We start from the raw sequence: 23,478 nt of genomic DNA on the forward strand, positions 1-23,478 counted from the left end.
TGTATGCACCAGCACACCTGTCTTGTTTGCTGAAATGGAGGTTGCACTTTTTGTATGGGTTGGCCTGAAACTATGATTCTTTCTCAAGTAGTTGGGATTATAGGTATGCACCATCACTATCTGGCCTTAAAAACAAAAGTAATTTGCTGCCCCTACTTAAGGGCAGCTCAGCTGATGAGTAAAAAAGTAGTTTTAAAGGTGTTAAGATTTTAGAACCTTTGACTAAAAGCCCAAGAAAATACATGGTACCCTAATTTTGAAAAGAAAAAAGAATATCATGACTCACAAATCCATGTAAATACAAATCAAGTTTAAGTCTCACACAATTAATGGTCAGTAAATTTCTTCTCCCCAAAGAGAAGATAGTAAAAGTTTCAGATTTATGGGCCATATGTGGTCCCTGTTGCAACTATTTCACTATCTTCTTTTTTTTTTTTTCCTTTTTTTTGTCAGTCATGGGGACTGAACTCTGGGCTTGGGCACTGTCCCTCAGCTCTTGAGCTCAAGGTGAGCACTGTACCACTTGAGCCACTTCCGGCCTTTTTTGCTTATGTGGTGCTAAGGAATTGAACCCAGGGCCTCAACCATGCAAGGCAAGCCCTGTACCACTGAGACACCTTCCCAGTCCCTCCACTATCTTCTTGGAGCTTAAAAGCTTCCATACATAGGTGAATAAGTATTATTGTGTCCACAAAACTTTTTATAAACACTGAAATTTGGATTTCATATAATTTTCATATACTCAGGTCATACTTGTGATTTTTCCCCACACTCACTTAAAAATATATAAACCATTCTCAGCTCAAGAGTTGTACAGAAATAGTAAGTTAGCTACAGTTGGAAAACTATTTGATGAAAAACTGCACTAATAGGGGATTAGAGTGAAAGTAGAAGATAGTAGCTAAGTGGAGAAAATACTACTGCAAAATGTTTTAAAAATACATTTCTTTTTTTCTTTTTTGTCAGTCGTGCGGCTTGAACTCTGGGCTTGGGAGTTATCCCTGCATTCTTCAGCTCAAGGTGAGCGCTCTACCACTTAGGCCACAGCGACACTTCCAGTTTTCTGAGTGGTTTATTGGAGATAAATAGTCTCACGGACTTTTCTGCTTGGGCTGGCTTTGAACCGTGATCCTCAGATCTCAGCCTCCTCAGTAGCTAGGATTACAGGTATGAGCCACCGGTGCCCCGCAGCACCCCGCAACATTTCTTATACTATATAAGCAAATGTAAAATCTAGGTCACTAAGTAAAAGTACTAGCACTCCAGGTAAGAATCTTTGACGGTATGAAGGGTCATTGTAAATCACAGCAAGATCTCTGTTTCCCCTTTTTACATTTAGATGAAATCACATCAAGATGAAAACAGTCAGCCAATTAGATATGGTGGAAAGGAAATAGAGATCTTCTTTATAACAGGGTATGCTTTACTCTAACCAAAGCTCATGTTTTTCTATTTGGAACTTTGAAAACTCTTCCCATGCTACTGGCTCCCTAAATCATTGCCTGTCTAGGCGGAACTGGTTGTTACAATGGCAAAAGCCACTCAAAGCCCAGAGTGGAAACATCTGACTGACTCACAACAACCAGGAATGGAAATTTCACACACACACACACACACACACACACACACACACACACACACACACACACACACACACACACACACACACACACACACACACACACACACACACACACACACACACACACACACACACACACACGAGAGAGACTCAAGCCACACAAAATATTGGACCCCCCTTTTTTTAAGCTTTGCAATAGTTATTTCTTCCACATTGGGTGATATATTTCTTTTGTTTTTCATAGCATCAGCTGTTCCCTCTTTCCCACTTGTTTCCTCCCTCCACTCGCTGCCATTGAGTTGCTTAGTTCATTTTGATCAATGTCCAGTGCAGCTGATGGGTCCCGCTGTTGTATGTTTTTCCCTGATTCCTGCTAGTTCTGTGTCGTCCTCCTGGTTTCCCTCTGGTGTGCACATATATACCATATATGTGATCAGCAGCATGGGGTTATTTAGTAGTAAATCGACCAGATGAGTGGAAGCCCTTTGTTTCTTAAGTCTTGTTAATTTTGTCATATCACCTTACATTTTGGATTTAACATCCACTTATCAGGGAGACCATGTGCCATTTGTCTCTTTGCTCTTGGCTTACCTCGCTCAATATAATTTCTTCTAGCTCCATCCATTTCCCTGCAATGCCATTATTTTGTCATTTCTAATGGCTGCATAATATTCCATTGTGTATAGATACCACAATTTTTGGATCTATTCATCTGTGGTGGGACTTCTGGGTTGTTTCCATATCCTGGTTATTGTGAACAGTGCTGCAATAAACAGGGAGGTACATGTGTCCTTGTATACTGGTTCCTGTTGTTCAGAATAGATGCCTAGAAATGGGATGACTGTGTCATAAGGGAGGCCAATATTTAGCTTTCTGAGGACCCTCCAGACTGCTTTCCAAAGTGGTTGTATAAGTGTACATTCCCACCAGCAGTGTAATAGGGTTCCTCTTTCTCCACATCCCCTCCAGCATTTGTCATTGGCTGACTTGTGGATGTGGGCCATTCTGACTGGGGTAAGGTGGTATCTCCGGGTTGTCTTTATTTGCATTTCCTTCAGAACCAGGGATAGTGAACATTTCCTCATGTGTTTCTTTGCCATTTTTATCCCTTCATCTGAGAAGTCTCTCTTTAGTTCCCTTGCCCATTTAGTAATTGGTTTGTTAGGTTTGGGAGGGATTAGTTTCTTGAGTTCCCTGTATATACTGGATGTTAACCCCTTGTCTGATATATTGCTGGTAAATATTTTTTCCCAGCTAGTTGGCTGTCTTTCTAGCTTGGTTGCTATAGCTTTAGCTGTGCAGAAACTTTTTGTTTTAAGGTAGTCCCATTTGTCTAGTCTCTCTCCAATTGGTTGTGACCCTGGGACTCTGTTCAGGAAGTTCCTTCCTGTGCCTATTAGTTCAAGTGTCTCTCCTACTCTGTCCTGCAGTACTTTCAGAGATTCAGGTTTCATGTTAAGGTCTTTAATACATGTTGAGTTGATGCTGGTGCATGGTGATAGGCTGGGGTCCACTTTTAGTTTTCTGCATGTGGCCGCCAGTTTTCCCAGCACCAGTAGAAGAGGCTGTGTTTCTTCCACTGCATGTCTTTGGCTCCTTTGGCAAATATCACATGACTTTAGGCATGTGGTTTTATTTCTGGATCTTCTATTCTATTCCATTGGTCTTCCGGTCTGTTTTTTGTGCCAGTACCATGCTGTCTTTGTTATTATGGCTCTATAGTAGAGTTGGAAGTCTGGCATGGAGATCCCTCCCATGTTGTCTTTTTTGCCTAGAATTGTTTTGGCTATTCTAGGTCTTTTGTTGTTCCATATGACTTTTTGGACTGTATTTCAGAAATGTACATCATTGGGATTTTTATAGGAATTGCATTGAATTTGTATATTAATTTTGGCAGCATTGCCATTTTCACTATATTAAATCTGCCTAGCCAAGAGCAGTAAGGTCTTTCCATTTCCTAGTGTCTTCTGTAATTTCTTTCTTTAAGCTTTTATAGTTTTCATTAAATAGTTCTTTTACATCTTTGGTTAATTCCTAAATATTTTATTTTGGGGGGTTATTGTGAATGGTGCTGCTTCCTTTATTTCCCTCGATGCTTGTTACATTGTCAGTGTACAAGAAGGCAACTAATTTTTGTGGGTTGATTTTGTATCCTGCTACTTTGCTGAAGTGATTTATAATTTCAAAGAGTTTGGGAATGGAGTTTGTGGGATCATGAAGGTATAGTATCATGTTATTTGCCCATAGAGATAGTTTAACTTCTCCTTTCCCTATGCGCATCCCTTTAATGTCTTTTTCTTGCCTTATTGCCCTGGCTAAGAATTCCAGGACTATATTGAAGAGAAGTGGAGACAGTGGGCATCTTTACCTTGTTCCTGATTTTAGGAGAATTGGTTGTAGTTTTTTCCCATTAAATATAATATAGGCTATTGGTCTGTCATATATGGCTTTTATTGTTTTAAAGAATGTTGCTTCTATTCCTATTTTCTCCAGAGTTTTTAACATGAATGAATGTTGTATCTTATCAAAAGCCTTTTCTGCATCAGTGGAGATAATCACGTAGTTCTTGACCTTGGATCTGTTGATGTGTTGGATTATATTTATCAACTTACGTATGTTAAACCATCCCTGGATCTCTGGGATGAAGCCTACCTGGTCGTAGTGTTTGATTTTTTATGTGTTTCGGTAGTTCTCTTTTTTTGTTGGGTTTTTGCCTGGTTTGGGGATGAGTGTGATACTGGCATCATAGAATGAGTTTGGGATAGTTCCCTCTTTTTCTACTTCACTGAAGAGCTTGAGGAGTATGGGTATTAGTTCTTCTTTAAAAGTCCTATAGAATTCCGTTGTGAATCAATCTGGTCCTGGGCTTTTCCTTGTTGGAAGACTTCTGATTGCTTTCTGTATCTCATTCTAAGATATTGGCTTATTTAATTGATTTGATCTTCTTTGCACAGTTTGGGTAACTTGTGTTTTTCCAAAAATGCATTCATTTCTGTTAGGTATTCGTTCTTTAGAGAGTATAACTTTTGAAAATATTTCTTTATAATTGTTTGGATGTCTTGGGTATTTGTTGTGATTTTTCCCATGGCATCCCTGATCTTGTTAATTTGGGTTTCCTCTCTTCTTAATTATTCTTGCCAAAGGTCTATCAATTTTACTTATTTTTTCAAAGAACCAGCTTTTTGTTTTATTAATTTTGTCTATAATTTTCCTATTCTCTATCTCATTAATTTCCGCTCTTAATTTGATTATATGGCTCTGTCTGGTAACTTTAGGTTCCATTTTTTCATGTTTTTCTAGCTGTTTTAATTGCAACATGAGATTATTTACTTGGTCTGTCTCTATTTCCTTGACGTGGGTACTAAGGGTCATAAATTTGCCCCTCAGGACTGCTTTTGCTGTGTTCCACAAGTTTCTTTGTGATGTGTCCTCATTTTCATTGAATTGTAGGAACTTTTTAATTTCTTCTCTAATTTCTTCTGTTACCCAGGTGTTGCTTAGAAGTGTGCTGTTCAATTTCCATGTATTTGAGTAATTTCTGTGGTATGCTTTGTTATTGAGAACTAGCTTGATTCCACTGTAGTGGGATAGGATACAGGAAATTATGTCAATGCCCTTGTATTTGCTAAAGTTCCTTGCATAAACTATGATATGGTCTGTTTTGGAGAAAGTTCCATGAGCTGCTGAGAAGAACATGTACTGTGTTGTTTTAGGGTAAAATACTTGGTAGATGTCAGTTCTACCTGAAGTATGGCCTCACTTCATTCAATAGCTTCTTTGCCAATCCTCTGGTTGGTAGACCTGTCTTTTGGTGACAGTGGGGTATTAAAGTCTCCTAGTATTATTGTATTTGTATCTATTTTATTCTGTAAGTTTGAGAGTATTTGCTTAACATATTTGGGTGCTCCAATGTTTGGGGAGTATAAATTGATAATGGTAATATCCTCCTCTTGGATTGTTCCTTGTATTAATATGTAGTGTCCTTCCTTGTCTTTTTTGGATTGATTTTAATGAAGTTCATTTTGTCCAATATCAGGATAGCTACTCCTGCTTTCTTACTGGGGGCATTTGATTGGTAGATCTTTTTCCAACTCTTCACTCTGTGTTTGTTTGTTTGTTTGGCTGAGAGGTAGGTCTCCTGAAGGCAACAGATGGATGGGTGATGTTTTCTGATCCAATCTGCAGTTATTTTTCTTTTGACTGGTGAATTAAGTCCGTTAATATTTAAGGTTATTATAGAGAGATGTATTGTAGTCCCAGTCATTCCCTGTTTTCCTAAGGTTTTCTTCTTTCCTTTCCTCCTGTGTTTACTAAGTTAGACTTCTATTAATATCTGTCTGGTACGGGTCCCTGTTCCTGGATGCTTTCTTCAGGTTGTGTTCCCCCTCTTAGTATTCTTTGTAATGCTGGCTTATTGCCTATGAATTCATTTAGTTTTTCTTTACTATTAAAAATTTTCATTTCTCCTTTGAATGTGAATGCTAGCTTTGCTGGATATACCAGTCTGGGCTGGCAGTTATTGGTTCTCAGGGCTCGGATAGTACTTTCCCAGGTGCCACGCCGACCCCAGTAGAGTCTGCTTAGCATGGGAAACCATCTATCAGACCATGATAGGGGCCTCGAGACCTATCTCTGAGTTTTGGGACTTCACCGAAGTCTACCTCAGAGAACGGGGCTTTACAGAAACCTATCTCCAAGTTTTGGGACTTCACCGAAGTCTACCTCGGAGAATAGGACTTCTAAGAGGCCTACTCCTGGGAAAAGGCTGGCAAAAACCCCTGGAAAAGATGTGTTTCTGCCTATCTTTTCCTCATAAGAGTGCCTATTAATCTTTTACTGTTTCTACTGCTCATTGTACTTACTCATTGTCAACGTTCCCTTATTCAAAGCTCTTAAGAGTGTTTGACGACTCCAATATCTGATGAGTGTCTTAAAAATATGACTAACTCACCAGAGTTCAGTGCTACCCTGAAACCCCTCTTATGGAGGCTAGTAGACAAGTTATAAGTAAATATAAAAGTATTGGGGGTTTCACAAAGTCACTCCAGCAGAAGGAATTGTAAGAAATTTACAAGAAGCTGTAGGCGCGGCTAGAACAGAAAGAATGTATGGCAATTGCTGAGATAACTACTTAGGAGAAAGAACTTCCTCATTTACTAAGAGACTTGCTAAATCTAAGTCTCCTTGGTGCTTACTATTAAAGAAGAAACAGGAAAGATCTTAATGGGACAGTTAAGGCCTCTATAGAAAAAAGTAGTGGTTAATTGGTGACAATCATCGAAACCCATTGTATTTCTTAAAAATAGAGGTAAAGCTGGAAACAAGTGACTATCAGGCGACCAGTTGGTGACCACCCAAGGACGAAGCCCTGCAGCAAGGTTGTGTAACCTTTTGCCCTTTCAGGCGACCAGCTGGTGACCGCCCAAGAATGAAGCCCTGCAGCAAGATTATGTAACCTTTTGCCCTTTCTTATGGAGACTTTTGCTATAAAAGTTTGTTATCCTCTGCATTAAATCGCACTCAGCACTCAGCACTCAGCACTCAGCACTCAGCACTCAGCACTCAGCACTCAGCACTCAGCACTCAGCACTCAGCATCCACTCCTAATGTGTGTGAGTTGTCTGTTTGCCATCTCCCCGTCCTATTCCAGGTTCCTCCCCTAGGTATCCTCCGTCGTCCCGACAGAACCCGGTCCGCGGCACCCAGGCCTTTCTCGCATTCAGTGTCTGTGTGGAGAGATCTTCAGTGATTTTAATTTTTTTTCCCATTGTAGTATAGCTCCTTCATTTTTGCTGCATGTAAGATTGTTTCCTTATTATTCAGCTCTATCATTTTTACTATAATGTGTCTAGAAGTGTTTCTCCTGGGATTCTGCTTGTTAGGTGTTCTATATGCTTCTGTTATGTAGGTAAGATGTTCTTTTTTAAGATGGGGGAAATTTTCATTGATAATCTTTCTTGTTGAATAGGTGTTGCATTACCTTGCTTTGATATTCCTCGCCTTTGTCCACTCCAATTATATGAAGGTTAAATTTCTTGGCACTATCCACTTGCTCTTGGATTTCCCTTTGGCATAACTTAAATGATTTTTCCCTGTCTGTGACTTTTTGGTCCAGTTGGCGTATTCTGTCTTCTGTATCTGACACTCTAAATTCCATTTCATTCACTCTGTTAACTATGGCTTCCACTGTGGTTTGCATGGAGGAAATGGACTCCTTTATAGATTCGACGTTGGTTCTCAAAGTACTAATCTCACCTCTTAGTGAGGTGTGTACTGCCTCTATTTTTGTACTAATCTCACCTCTTAGTGAGGTGTGCACTGCCTCCATTTTTGCGTGCACCACCTGTTTGAGATCCTGCATCTCTTTTGATAGTTCATTCCTGTGTTCTTTAAATTTCTAGTCTATTTCTCACTTTAATTCTTGAGTCATTGCCTCCAGCATCTCTTGGATGTAGCTTTTGTCTTCCATTCCTGCCTTGCTCCCACTGGGGCTCTCCCCTAGGTGGCTGCTGGCTTTTGGGAATAGCTTGCTATCCTGGGTGTTGATAAACCTTGTAATTTTTCTCTGTGATTTTCACATGGGGATTCAGGGATTATTGGAGACTAATCTGAAATTTTGTTTTGGTCAATAGGTGTCTGTCTTTGCTTGGTTGCTGTTTCTGGGTTGCTGTTTCTGGGTTGGCAGAGAGAGTCTGTACCTGGTCTCAGTTCTGTTAGGGACCAACCTCCAGCTGCTGATCTGACCCACGTAGAGCTCTCGGCTCTCTGCTGTAGATCACTAACAGTTCCCACCTTTAGAAGGACTGAGCAGCCTAGACTGCTCCTGTTTACTCCTACAGGTGCTCTTGGTGAGATGGGATGTGCTGGATGTACTCTCCCAGTTGCTGGAGTCTGCTATGGGATCCTTAATTTTTTTTATTTTTTGGCTGGTTGTGAGCCTGAACTCTGGGCCTGGGCGCTGTCCCTCAGCTCTTTAGCTCAAGGCTGGCACCCTACCATTTGAACCACAACGCCACTTCTGGCCTCTTCTGCTTATGTGGTGCTGAGGAATCAGATCCAGGGCCTCATGCACACGAGGCAAGCACTCTACCACTCCTTACCAGCCTGAGCTCCTGACTATTATCAGGTGCTGGTGGCCTGAGGTGTCCAATTCCCAGTCTGGGATATATGGGTCAGGTTCTGGTGGGGTTTGGGCTTCTGGTTCTCTTGCTCTGGACACCCAGGTCTTTTGCTGTCATGGGCATGATTCCCAGGGGGTGCAATTCCCTGTTTTCTCCCCTCTGCTGAGGTGTATGCTCAGCTTCTGACTTCGGGATGAGTTGGTTGTGTTGCTCAGGCACCGGTCCTGGCCTGGTCCTGGCTCCTAGTCCCCGGCCTGGGGAACGCCAGTTGGACCTGTGCTGCTGTGTATCCCACCTGGGTTACACAGCCTGGAGTACACAGTTCAAGTTTCTTCCACTGTTGGCTGTTGTGACCCAGGGGCGATGTTCCTGGCTTGGGTTTTTAAGCTCCCTTCCAGGGGTACTCTTGATCTGGCCTGGCTGGCTGAATGTGCTCCACAGGCTGGTGGAGCTCTCAAACAGTTCCCAGTTTTAGTGGGTAGTGTAGTCCAGGTGTTGGGGTAGGAGTCTGGGTCAAGGTCTGGGGGGTTCCCACCAGCTCTGGTCTCCCTTGAGGAGGGATACACTGTCACCTGTAGGGTACTCACCCTGGAGCTAGTTGCTGTTTCTGTGTGATGAAGGTCACTGGTTGCAGCTGCAATCAGAGTTCAGTTGGGATGCTTGTGAGCTGGGCCGGGTGGTGGTGGCTCTGTGTGTTTCTCCTCTGTCTCTGCCTCTGTTGATGCTATTTGGGTCTGCACCATGGGATGGGCCTCTGGCCTCCAGCCTCTGGTTAAAGGGTGGGGGAGCGGTCTCCGTGCAGGTTCTGAATGCTGGAGTTTGTCTCTGTGTGTGCTCTCCGGATCAGCACTAGTACCTTGCAGGTCTTCTGCTCTGGCATTCTGTGGGTGACCCGTGTCGTTCTGGGGTTCCCGCCATGGGGCTGAGTGGCTTTGTCAGGATGGAGCCCCTCTGCTCAGAGAGTGAGGAGTAGGGGTGGGATCTTTGTGTAGGCGCCTGGCTCAGAGGTTTCTCTGTTCGTCACGATCAGCACGATCAGCGGGTCTTCAGGGGTCTTTTGCATGGGTGATTTGCAGATGACCCCCTGTGCCTCTGGGGACTCCCGCAGCCCCTGTCAGGCACGGCTGGCTGCAGCTTGGTGCATTGCCATGCAACCAGTAAAGGTTGGGGGAGGGGTCTTCATGCTTCTCTGTTCTGAAATTCTTCCTTTTCTTTCTTTTTTGTTTTTTTCTGCCTCCTGTTTTTCTCTGGGTGTTCATCTTTTTGTTGTTGTCGGTCTCTTGGGGAAATTAAGTGTTGGAACTCGAACTCTTTGGTTGGAGAGAGCTGTGGTGTTTCCCTACCATTCCGTTGCCATCTTGGTCCCCCCTCTTCTATTTTCCCTTTTGACTGGATACTTGATAAACTATGAGAAAGATATACATGTACATATGTGTGTGTGTCTATATCTATCCATCCATATACACACACACACATACATATGTATATATATATATTTGGTATTCAGTACAGAAGTATTCTTAACTTTTCACTCTGAAATTTATCAGCTCTCTATTCATTTTAAAACTGTTTAATTTTAGGGTTTTATGTAGTCTTACTTCATGATTATTTTTGAACAGTTCTAAAACTAAAACTTACAAATTTAGATCTGCTGGGTATCCTGGGATACGGTATGTGTGAAGTCATGATAAAAACAAAATTAAAATATGAAATACTGGCTAGAGACCAGCTAACTGACGATAGAATTCAAACTATAAAAATATCTCCAGCCTCACTCTTCATTTCAATTCATACATGAATATTACATGCTTTACTTATGCTACATCAACATTTGTGGGAATTCCTGTTAATGAACAAATGAAAATGAAGCCAGTTTCCCATTAAATCTTATTTTACTATATTAGAGTTTGCCCCTTATGGTTATTGTCTTACAAGAAAAGTAATTATTCATTATGGTGGCTTTTCATAAAAACCAGAAATGTACATGGCATATTAGACATTTAGTAACTCTTCTATTTATGTAATGAAACTTCCAATAATTAAAAAATGGAGTTGGAGATGCAGTTCAAGAGCATAGTACTTCAGAGCCTGGGTCAATCCTCAGCACCACAAAAATGAATAAATTAAGTAAATAATTGCAAAACTAAATTCAAGAATATATAATCTATTTCCAAAGGGATAAAAACACTATTGCTCAAATAACAAAGCATCTTTATTGGTCTAAATTCTTGCTTCATAATTTATTGTGCCTAAGTTTATTCCATTGTGATCTCACAATGGAATGAAACTAGAAATTAATAATAAGAACAACAGAAACTATAGGAACATATGGAAACTGAACAATAGACTTTTGAATAGTCAATGAATGGCTGAATAAATCAGGGGAGAAATTTTTTTAAAATCCCAGCGTCAAATGAAAATGAACATGTAACTTATTACAACCTATAAGAAACATTTCTAAGAAGGATGCTTATAGCTCTGAGTGCTTACATGAAAAACCAGAGAAGTTTCAAGTAAAAAAGCTAATGATACAACAAAAAACTTGAAGAATAAAAATAAGCCAAACCTCAAATTAGTAAATAGAAAGACATAATAAAGATCAGGGCAAGAATTAATGAAATAGTGAAAGAACAATATAAAAGATCAATAAAACTAAGAGTGATTCCTTGAAAAGATAAAGATTAGCTGGGCTCAATAGCTCATGTCTGCAATCCTAACTACTCAGGAGGTGGAGATCAGGAAGATCTTAGTTTTGAGGCAAATCTAAGCAAAAAGACTCATTTCAGTCTCTATCTCTCAATGTGAAAATGGATCAAAGACTTTTATATAAGTCCTGGCACTGTAAAACTACTATAGGAAAACACAGGGAAAAACATTTCAAAATAGAGATATAGCTAATGACTTTCTGAATAGGACTTCAATAGCTCTGGGAAAAAACCAAAATTGACAAATGGCATTGCATCAAATTAAAAACTCTTGCATATTGAAGGAAATACCTACCAGAGTAAAGAGATAGTTTATAAAATGGGAGGGAAAATCTGTCAGTTATTCAAGTGACAAGAGATTAAGGTCCAGAATGTAGAAAGAACTCAAAATATAAACATCCAAAGAACAAATAATCAGATCAATAAAGTCAAAACCACTCAACATAGTTCTCAAAAGAAGTGCAAATGATCACTAAATATACAAAGAAATGTTCAACATCCTTAGGCATAAAAGAAATGCAAATCAAAGCTGCACTGAGATTGTATTTCACCTTAGTCAGAATGGCTATTGGTGTGGGGAAGGAACCTTATACACTGTTGGTGGGAATATAATTGACTGAAACTACTATGGAAATCAGCATGGAGATTTCTCAAATAACTAAAAACAGAACTATCATATGACCCAACTATACAATATCTCAACATATACATAAAGGAATCAAAGCCAGTATATATGTATATATATATATATTAGAGATACCTACACACCAACGATTATTTTGCAGCATTTAACCAACAATCAAGAGCCAAGTTATAGAATCAGCCTAGATGTCCATCAACAGATAAATGGATAAAGAAAAAGTAATATGTATATTTGTATTTGTATATGTGCATGCGTATGACATCCAAGTATTGTGTTTGTTCTCATTTATGAAATATAGATCTAAACAATAGCAACACCAAAAAGACATGAAAGTAGAATATAAGAAACTATCTCAAAGGGCTGGGAAGGTGGCTCAGTGGTAGAGTGCTTGCCTTGCATGCATGAGGCCCTGGGTTCAATTCCTCAGCACCACATAAGCAAAAAGAAAAAAGCCAGAAGTAGCGCTGTGGCTCAAGTGGTAGAGCACTAGCCTTGAGCTGAAGAGCTGAGGGACAGCGCCCAGGCCCAGAGTTCAGACCCCACGACCAGAACCCCCCCCCCAAAAAAAGAAACTATCTCAGGGAGAAGCAAGGGGGAAGAGGGATAAGAGAGGGTGGTGAGGGCATAAATATGACCGAAGTACATACATGTATGAAAATGTCATAATAAAATCAGTATTTTATATAATTAATAATAAATGGTAAAAATATCATATTTCTGGAATTGCTTATTACTGTCTTTATTTCCCTAACTAAATAGGATCTTGATACCAATCACATATGTGATGCATTGCTTTAGGAACATTCTCATAGACAATGAATCTCAGCCAGAAGAGCACAATCTCCTCTATACTTTAAGCATTGCCACACTGCCTTCTACACTCTCCTTTTATACTCTTAAAGCCTAGTACAAATGATTGACATCCACTGTTCAATACAGTGAATAAAATTATTGCATAGATCTAAACAAATTAAGAAATCTAAAGAAAGAAGAAAAATCGCTGGGTACCAATGGCTCACTCCTGTAATCCTGTACTCAGGAAGTACTGAGCAAAAAGTTCTCAAGACCCCATTTCAATCAATAGATGGGAGTGGTGGCAGGTCTGAACAAAAAGCAAGACTCTATCTCAAATATAATCAGAGCAAAAGCATGACTGAAGGCATGACTCAAGCAGTAGTATGTCTACCTAGCAAGGGTGAAGCCAAGTTAATACTCCCCAGTACTGCAAAAGAAAGGCAGGCAGGCAAGCAGGCAGGAAGGAAGGAAGGAAAGAAAACAGTGTATAACAAAAAAAATCTTATTTTTCACTTTAGCACCTACGTTCTGGTTGTTTTTCATTGGGTGTTATAGATCGCACAAAATCTTGTGGCGTCATAAACACTTCTGTTTCACCAGGCTCATTGATTACTTTCAAGGTAGCAAAGTATCGGAAGATTTTGTCTGGTGTGGAATAGGCTCGAATCCTATTCTCATATTCCATCACCTAAAATTAGAAATTTAGAGTGTTATTATAATATACAAATCTAAAATAATCTAATCATCAGTATTTACCAAGTCTCATATACTATATTCTTCATCCTATTTGAAAAATATTACTGTCTTTTTTTAGAATTGGATTTTATATTACAAATAACAATGATTTTTTAAAAATTCAATTTCTCCACTCATATTCCAGTTGAAGTAATGCTCATGTACCCTTTATTTACACTCTTTTAAAAAAGAATTTTGTCATTTTTTTTAAAGAGTTGAAAGTTTGTAAAATTGAAAGATGTCACTAAGAGAATTTAAAAGGTCCTAGTGACAGAATACAATGTCATACATATACTAGCTTCTAAAGTTTTAATAGCAAAATTTTAAAAAGTGATTGACTTGCCAGATATGATGGTATATATCTGTAATCCTAGCACTTAGGAGGCACAGGCAAGAGGATCTCAAATTTTGACACTACTCTGGGCTATATAATGAGTTCCATGCCAGTTTGGGATACATTTCAGGTCTCAGTCTAAAACAAAACAAAACAAAACAGACACCAAACAACAACAACAAAAAAAAAACCCAACCTCCTCCCTCAAAAAAAAAAACCCAACAAAATAAAAGAGGGGTGAGGGCTAACTTTATAGCTCTTACTTCTATGAAATTTCCTGGATCCTAAAATAAAACAGACCAGATTCCAAAGATCTGAGTAGTAAGCAGGCCTTCAAAGACAAAGTATATTAAATGATGGCACAGAAAAACAGAATTATATATCATGGAAACAATTACTAACAGGTCTTAGGCAATAGACTTTAAATTATAGAATTAAGCAAAGTGATCCTTTACATACGGCATATTTAGAAACAGAGTTGGGGAACACACAAGCAAATGTTCAAAGAGCTACAAAATCAAGTATGACTTACATTTTAAGCTAAATGTGTACTATGTTAATGAAATTCATTCCATCATCTGGCATACAATTCTCCACTCTGAACATGGAACACACAAAAATCTGTGCAGTCACATAATATTTTGTTGCAAAGAATTTCTCTCATATCAGAATTTAACACGTTGGACAGTCAACAATAAATCATGTAATATATATATATATATATTATATATGGAAAATGTGTCAAGGCAATAAAACCTAAAAAATCTGCACCAGTTCTATGTCCATAAAGCAGCTCATTAATATTTAATTTTTTTTTTTTGAGTCCAGTAGTGGGGCCTAAACTCTGGGCCTGGGCACTGTCCCTCAGCTCTTCAGCTCAAGGCTACCACTCTACCACTTGAGCCACAGCGTCACTTCCAGCTTTTTTCTTTTTTCTTATGTGGTGCTGAGGAATTGAATCCAGGGCCTCATGCATGCAAGGCAAGCACTCTACCACTGAGCCACCTTCCCAGCCCCACCAAGGTTCTTTCTATTGTGAGGAAGTCTTGAGAACTTTTCTGCAGACTGGCTTAAATCCATGTTCCTCCCAATCTCAGCCTCCCATGTAATTTAGGATGACAGGCTTCTACCACCATCCCTAAAGATGGGCTGAGAAAGGAGTCTTGTGAATTTTGCTGAACTCTAGAACATTATGGAAAATGAGGTAAATAATTTACAAATGTATATGAACCATTTGAAATCCATACTGAAGGAGAGTCTACTGCATTCTACAGTAAAATTATATAGTTTTGATTATATATAAGATTTTGTTTCATACTTTTCTGTCTCTGAATCCAGAACGTTTCTTCTTTTTCTCTTCTGAATATGGCTCAACACCATTATCTGAAGCCTTTTTTTCTTGGTTACAAACTTCCCCTTCATCTTTATTCTTTCCTTTATCACCAATGTCAGTCTTTAGATTGTTTACACATGATGGTGATTCTGCATGAGCCCTAATATGCAAAAGAGAAATCTAGATTAAACATGAAAGTCCATCATATTAACCACACAAGCCCTCACAGAAACAACTTACAATAAAATCTGTCAGAAAATTCTACATGAAATGCTAGAGGCATGGCTTAGAAGTATCATGCCAGTTAACAAGGCAAGATGCCCTTAATTCAAACCGTAGTATTGCCAAAAAATGTAAACATTTTTCATGAAGAAGTTCCTCAAAAAAAAAAAACCCAAACCAAACAAACAAAACCAGAAATATAGGCAGAGCACTGGTGGCTCACACCTGTAATCCTAGCTACTGAGGAGGCAGAAAAAGCCTATGAGCCTTATCTTCAATTAGCCCCCAGAAAACTAGAAGTGGCACTATGGTTCAAAGTGGTAGAGCACTAGCCTTGAGTGAAGAAGTTCAGGGGTAGCACCTATGCCCTGAGTTCAAGCCCTACCATGACAAAAAAGAAAAGAAAAGAAATCTTATCACTGGCTATAAGGATGAATAGTAAGGATTTGAGTGAGGGAGGATGTTAAGTGAAATAAGCCAGTCACAAAAAAGACAAACACTATATTCCACTTTCATGAGTTACCTGGAGTTATTAAATGAATAGAAACAAAGTAGAATGGTGCCTGCCAGGGAGTGTGGACATGGGATTGATGAGTTATTGTTTAATAGGTAAGGAGATACAGTTTAGGGAGGTAAAGAAAAATCTGGAAATGGAGGGGAGAGAGAAGAGTATTTAGTTTTTAGTACATCATTAGTATAGCAATTCATTTTGCAAGATGAAGTTTAGATCTGTCACAATGATGTGAATATATCTGACATGACTGAAGTATATACTTAAAAATGATTAAGACAGCTAATTTTTTCTGTGAAAGCTATCTATTTATGATATTGTAATTTTGATTTACACTTTTACAGATTTGTCTCAACATATTTTTACAACCATAACTCATAGAAAAGCTAATCTTTTCATTTACTAAAAATTTCCCAAGCTTAAAAAGATAGTCAATTTTGTTATATGTCTCTTAGTACATTAAAGAAAGCAAATGAATAGCAGGTTGTGATGGCTCATGCCTATAATCCTAGAGACTCAGGAGGCTGAGATATGGCATAAACTACTATCCTGGCACTGATATCAGAGAAGACTTGACTCAAAAACTGAGGCTAGAGAGCAAGGCAGAATGTAGATCTGGTTCCAAAATCAGTTTGAGAAATGGAAAAAGTTCCCAGTTTATTTTGATATTAGAATTAATTCAGCTCATGTTTCAAATGAAGATACAATACTGAACTGAATTACATTAAAAATTACTCAGGGCTGTAACAACTTTTTGTTGTTTATTTATTTTCATTGCTTATTCCTTACTGTGCTTGATATGGTTCCCACTTAGGAAAAATAAATGTGTTCATTTTACTTGGGAAAAGAAACTGCTTACTTCTAAGTACTGAAATGATGAACAGAGAAATCAACAACTACAGTATAGTAGTTGACAGAACAAGTAGAACAGTAAGGATAAAAAAGACATGAACCACAGTGTTAGCCAACTTAACCTAATTAATTTATAAAACACTCCATCAAATAATAGCAAAATATATACTTGTTTGAAATGTACATATAACATGTATCATGTTATATATAAACTTAAGAGAAAGAAAATTAGCCAGGCACTGGTGACTTACACCTATAATCCTAGCTACTCAGGAGGCTGACATCTGTTGACTATGGTTCAAAGTCAGCCTGGGTAGAAAAGTCCCCCAGAGACTCTAATCTCCAATTAACCACTCAAAAACTGGAAGTGACGCTGTGGCTCAAAGTGGTAGAGCACTAGCCTTGAGCAAAAGAGCTCAGAGACAGTGTACAGTTTAAGCCCCATGACCACTACCACCACCACCAACAAAAATAAAATTATATAAATTATTTCTCTTTTTGGTTGTGGTGGCACACCAGCTGACTATGTCTTTAATCCCAGTACATAGGAGGCTGAGGCAGAAGAATCAAATTTGAGAGCAGTCTGGGCAACACAGAGAGATCTTATTTAAAACAAAAAAAAAATACTCATCTACCTCTGAGCACAACAGAAATAAACTCTCTCTCTCTCTCTCTCTCTCTCTCTCTCTCTCTCTCTCTCTCTCTCTCTCTCTACCTATATATATAGTTTATATACTATGTACTATATATTCTATGTATATTATATATATTATATGTAATTAAACTACCGAGTCTTTTGCTCCCTTGTGGCACTGAGGATCAAAGTCAGGGTTTAGCAGTATAGTAGAACTTTCTTGTCATAGTCCCATTTTTTTTTTTGCACCAACATATTCTCTCATTTCCATACATTACCCACCCTTCCATATACCTAATACTAATGTACATTGAAAGCTTACTGTGTGTCAAATAATAAGACTAAATACTAAATAAGTCTGTAGAAGACATATATTTTTACAAAAATGTTAGGTACTGTTCTAAGCAATTAAGAAGCAATAACTCATTTACTCTTAATAACTCCTGATTTTACAGACAGGAAAGCAATGGAAAATATTATTAATGCTGAATACTTTGGGCAACAAATAAAATAAGCTAGAAATCAATTTTCTAACATCAAAGAAAACTGAAAGTACATGCTGGAATGAGATTATCAGAACATACTCACCTTTTCCACAAGAGGCCAGTACTTGCAGTTACTGCAGAAGCTCCCAGGAAAGCCACTATCATTAATCTTCGCTTGGTCTGGGTGGGCTGTGATGCCCCATGGTACCATCGAGAGCCCACAGCCAGTTCTGCCAATGCAGAGAGTGAGTTAAGACGAAACATCCTGTGAAAAACCAGCAGAAATGTCACTCTTACCAGGTTGTTGTTGTTGGTGATGGTAGTATCAACAGATGATGGTGAAGGGCTTATTCTGTGGCAGTCATTATGTTTGTGAATTATCACTGAAAGTATTATCCTACTTAATGCTCAGAACAAGTTATTAGCAAGGCTTTCTACTTATAAAACCCAATATGTCAAAGTAAAATGACATAAACCACATGATAACTATAACAGGGAATGATAACCACCACTTAGGAAGCAAAGAGATAGCAGATGTAGGAAATAGCCACTACTTCTAGGATTGACACAGACACCAAGAAAGTACTTCTTTTGTAAAAGCCCAGAGACACCTTGAGCCCAAGCCCCATGACTTACACACAAAAAAAGGTCAGAGACAGTACCCAGGCTCTGAGTTCAATCCCTTATACTAGCACCAAAAAAGAATGAAATAACAAAAGAATGAGAATGAACAAACAAAAGAGAGAGAAAGAGAAGGAGGGAGGGAAGGGAGGACAGAAGGAAGGAAGGAAGGAAGGAAGGAAGGAAGGAAGGAAGGAAGGAAGGAAGGAAGGAAAGTAGGAAAGTAGGAAGGAAGGAAGGCAGGCAGGCAGGCAGGCAGGCAGGAAGGCAGGCAGGCAGGCACTGGTGGTACAATATCTATAATCCTAGCTATCTAGGAAGCAAGATCTGAGGGTCTCAGTTTGGAGACAGTTCAAGCAGACCAATCATCGAGATTCTTATCTCCAATTACTCAGAAAAAAAGTCAGAAATAGAAGGTATGGTTCAAATGGTAGAGTGCCAGCTGTGAGTGAAAAGGCTGAGCAAGAGCCCTAGGCCCTGAGAACATGGCAATACTATTGCTTTTTTTCTTCTCTGGTGTGTACACACACACACACACACACACACACACACACACACACGGATGGCTAAGGACTGGGATAATACACCCAAGACACTTAATACACACTTGAAGTACAATCAACAAGCAATAAACAGTAAATGCAAAATTAGGGGGGAGTGGGTCAAAAGATCAGGCTGAATCCTGGAGCCAGTGGCTCACATTTGTAATCCTAGCAACTCAGGAGGATACAAATATTGTTTAAAGAATAGCCCACTTATTCATTAGCTGTGTAGTGAATAAACTACAAAGAAGCACAGGTAAAGAGCTAACCAAGACATGATGAGTACAACCAGAAAGCCAAAAACCTGTGAACTACAGATAATGCAGGTGGGAACGGGAGGGGGAAACTGGGAGAAAGGAACAGAAGGGGATACATGGTTCAAAAAGAATTGTTCTCATTCCTCATTACCTTATCCATATAATTGTAACCCCCTCTATATCAACTCTACAATAACAATAAAAAGGTTCTAAATCTTTAGGGCTGGATGTTGATGAATGCTTAGTTTAAGTAAGTGTAGAAACCCGAAATAGAGTCAAACAAGAAAATTTCCAGAGAAAATTACCAGATTCCTAACATATGACCAGTAAATGATCAGTACCTAACATATATCAATATGTAAAGGACTGGAGCTGTGGAAGATAGAAAGGGGAAAGAGATTAAAATAATAACACTAAGCAGTATGGTTGAAACTTAACAAGGACTAAGAATGAATCCAGTAACCTAAGATCCAGTCTCAACTCTACTCTTGGGTACTCTGTGGGGGAAAAGTTCACTAACCAGTCAAATGAAAGTACTGCCTAGCATGGGGTATACACAGCTCAGAGGTGGAACAGTGAGCGCCTCATAAGCACAAGGACCAGAATTTGACCCCAACACCACATTTAAAAAATGTTCAATGTTTCTTTTATTTCTTCAATGCTCTCATGTTTTGTTTTTGTTTTTTGCTAGTAGAAAACAACAATAACAAAACTTAATCTGTTTCATGGGGAGAAAAACTAAGATCATATCATGTATTCAAGATTGGTTAGTTTTAAAAAACCATTTCTCTGTGTTATGGCACTAGGGAATTTTAAACCTCAGAAGTTCTGGGTTTCAGTAACATTCCATTTAAATTTTGATGCTTGCAACTCAAATGTGTCTTTTCCTCATTTCAATGTTGGCTTTAATCTCATTCCCTAAAGAATACATCAAAAGATATAACTAGTAGAATTTTCATAAATGTGAAGTAAATAAGAATCCACTAAGAAAGGCTCTATTATAATTTAATCCTAGCTCTGTGGTGAAGAAAAAGCATAACTGGTTGATGTGTTAAGTTTTGATGAGAAACAGATTTAAGGAGATCAGCTTTCTAAGCAGTCCAGAAGAACTAAATAGGCCAATCTGCAACAGTTATAAAGTAATGAAGATTAATAAGCACATTTAATGACATGTGTTAAATTAAGTAAAAAGCAGTGCATTGTCTTTCCCAATATTCTGTCACACTTGATGTCCTTTACCCCTATCCCTGCCATAAGACATGCCTCAAAAAATATCTTCCATGTTTGTGCAAAAAGATAAAAAGTACTCTAAGAAATGTCAAGGGAGGTAATTGAAAGAAAAGTATCATATATCCAAAAAGAAACTTCTAGAACAAGATTGTTAGAAACTTGTAATAGTGTATCACTGCTGCATTTTAATACCTATGTTAAGGCTATTAAGCTTATTGCTTTTGGTAAATTTCAGAGTTTCAGAAGTAGGAAATCACTTAAATCAATAAATTTTAGAGATGAAGGCATTAAGTGAATGGTTTACTCAGTTATTTAGTACAAAAATCGTAAGTAGATATTAGCATTTTTTTACTCCCAAATAATCTAAATAGGAAAAAGATGTTATTTGTTCTCAGCAGAATAAACAGGTATGAAAGGAAATTAAAGGAGTAAAGTGCTTGGCTAGCATGCAAAAGGCTCTAGTTTCAATCCCCACCACTGCAAAAATAATAAGTACAAGGACATCAAATGTTCAACTATAGAAAGATCAATAATAATATAACACAAGTATTTAAAAATTTTAATCATAACAGTAAAACATTATAAACTGACAGAAAGCTGAGACAGAGATATAGTAATTCAGTTGGAGAAATAAAAATGTGTCTGAAAACTAAGAAAAGATACTTACTCTCATTCATAATGGGAAAATCCAAATTAACATTATAGTGAGAGGGGCAGAGGTAGATCTCGGTGGTAGAGCACCTGCCTAGCATGCACAAGGCCCTATCTCCAACACTGCAAAGCCAAATACCAAAAGAACTACACTAAGATATTCTTTCTTTACATATCAAGCTAGTAAGATTTCATGGATTTCAAAACAACACTCCACAATGTTATAGAATGTCAGTATGAATAAAATGTTAATTGATACAATCTTTGAAGGGAAATTTGGTAGCAACCATCAAAATTACCTACATAAACTGTAAAAATTGGCCCCCAAATTCCCCTTCTGACAATTCATGCAATTATGTACACATAAGTGGTTAGTCTTTGTATCATAGTTTATAACAGCAAGAGACAATGGACTACTCATCCCCAAAAACAATCAGCAAAACACTAAGCTGGAGGCATGGCTCAAGTGGCAGAGCACTGACCAGAGTACAAGGCTTTGAGTTCAAACTAGTACAAACAATAAAACAACAACAACAAAACCCAAACTATTAGCCTGAAAATTATTTCAGTCAAGTTTCTGGCTTGGTTGCATCACTGTTTCTAAATGCAAGTCTAAGATATGAAATCTAATAAACATTATTTTTTAATTATTATTGTGAAAATACCACACAGAGGGGTTATAATTACCTGGGCAAGGTAATGGGTACATTTCTTTTTTTGGGGGGGGGGTGTCCGGTCGTGGGGCCTGAACTCTGGGCCTGGGCGCTGTCCCTCAGCTCTTCAGCTCAAGGCTAGCGCTCTACCACTTGAGCCACAGCACCACTTCCGGCTTTTTTCCTTTTGCTTATGTGGTGCTGAGGAATCGAACCCAGGGCCTCAGGCATGCAAGGCAAGCGCTCTACCACTGAGCCAACTTCCCAGCCCATGAGTACATTTCTTATCAAGCATTGTTGCCTCCTCCTTTGTTTCCCCTTCCCATCCCTTCCCATCCCTTCCCATCCCCCCCACCCCCCCCCCACACACGGGTAATAAACATTATTACTTTTCTAAGCTCTTTCTTGGACCAGCCCTTCTTAAGTTTCAAATGAAAATTCATCTCATTTCATAAATAATATATGAAATAATTACCACTCTTAAGCCGATGTGTTAGACCATGCCTGCAATCTAGCACTAGAGCGGCTGAAGCAGGAGGATGAAGAGCTTGAGGTCAGACTGGCTATAGAGCAAGATGCTGCCTTAAGAAACAAACAAAAACAAGAACTTGTATAACTGAACAATAAGAAGTTTAGGACTATCTTGGGATATTTTGTCTCAAAAAAGTTGTATTTGGATTTCTTCTTCTGAATCCCTGTAGATTAATGTTCTGTACTATGATGCTTTTTAAAGTTGTTTATATATTTATATGTATATAATCTTTAATGTCAATGCATTTGCAGTTATTACCAACAGTAATAATAAATCTTACTATTCAATTATACGAAAATAGTTACTCCTCCTAACTACTATTGGCCAGCAATGTAATGAGTGAAAGCTTTCTTTTTTGTTTTTGTTTTGTTTTGGTCAGTCAAGGGGCTTGAACTCTGAGCCTGGGCACTGTCCCTCAGCTCTTCAGCTCAAGGCTAGCACTCTACCACTTGAGCCACTTCCTGTTGGCGATTTATTGGAGATAAGAGTCTCATGGAGTTTCCTGCCTGGGCTGGCTTTGAACCAGGATCGTCAAATTTCAGCCTTCTGAGTAGCTAGGATTAAAGGTGTGAGCCAAGGGTGCCTGGCGTGAAAGCTTTGTTTAGAAACTGTATTCTGGAAATCATAGGGTCACTACATCCAAGATTTGTCTGGTTTTAAGAGTTCATTTCAGAAAAACAAAATGTATGTTGGGCGAAACAAGCCATCCTAAATGGTTACAGATGGGATAACATTCTACATTAGTTTCATCAACTTAAGCAAATTTCACATTATCCAAAATGTCCAATTTCCATGATTTCATCTGGGTCATTAGCTAAGTAAGGTATTGTGAGGACACTACAAATGACACAATGATGAGCAAGACATGGTCTCTACCTACAAATACCTTATCATTTGGTAGTGGAGATAAAACAAATAGCACTGTGCAAATCAGAATAATGTACAGGCTAGAAAAACATTACCTGGAATTCAATTGCCCTAGGTTGGGAAGTGGAAAGTGCTCAAGAAAGGCTTCAAAAAAAGAAAGAAAGGCTTCAATA

General features: G+C 38.6%; 1 protein-coding gene across 1 annotated transcript in view; it reads right to left on the bottom strand.

Moving 5' to 3' along the window:
• Micu1 (mitochondrial calcium uptake 1) overlaps positions 1 to 23,478 on the bottom strand; it is a 152,409-nt gene that overhangs the window by 112,246 nt on the left and 16,685 nt on the right. The window contains exons 2-4 of the mRNA XM_070020528.1: positions 18,056 to 18,217; positions 15,234 to 15,408; positions 13,372 to 13,534 (exon numbers count right to left, since the gene is read on the bottom strand). Coding sequence (XP_069876629.1) covers positions 13,372 to 13,534; positions 15,234 to 15,408; positions 18,056 to 18,216 — 499 coding nt within the window. The 5' untranslated portion in view covers position 18,217. The remainder of the gene's footprint in view (positions 1 to 13,371; positions 13,535 to 15,233; positions 15,409 to 18,055; positions 18,218 to 23,478) is intronic.

Source organism: Dipodomys merriami, unplaced genomic scaffold (assembly GCF_024711535.1).
Source record: "Dipodomys merriami isolate MVZ:Mamm:240054 unplaced genomic scaffold, mDipMer1.0.p SCAF_14, whole genome shotgun sequence".
Lineage (NCBI taxonomy): Eukaryota > Metazoa > Chordata > Mammalia > Rodentia > Heteromyidae > Dipodomys > Dipodomys merriami.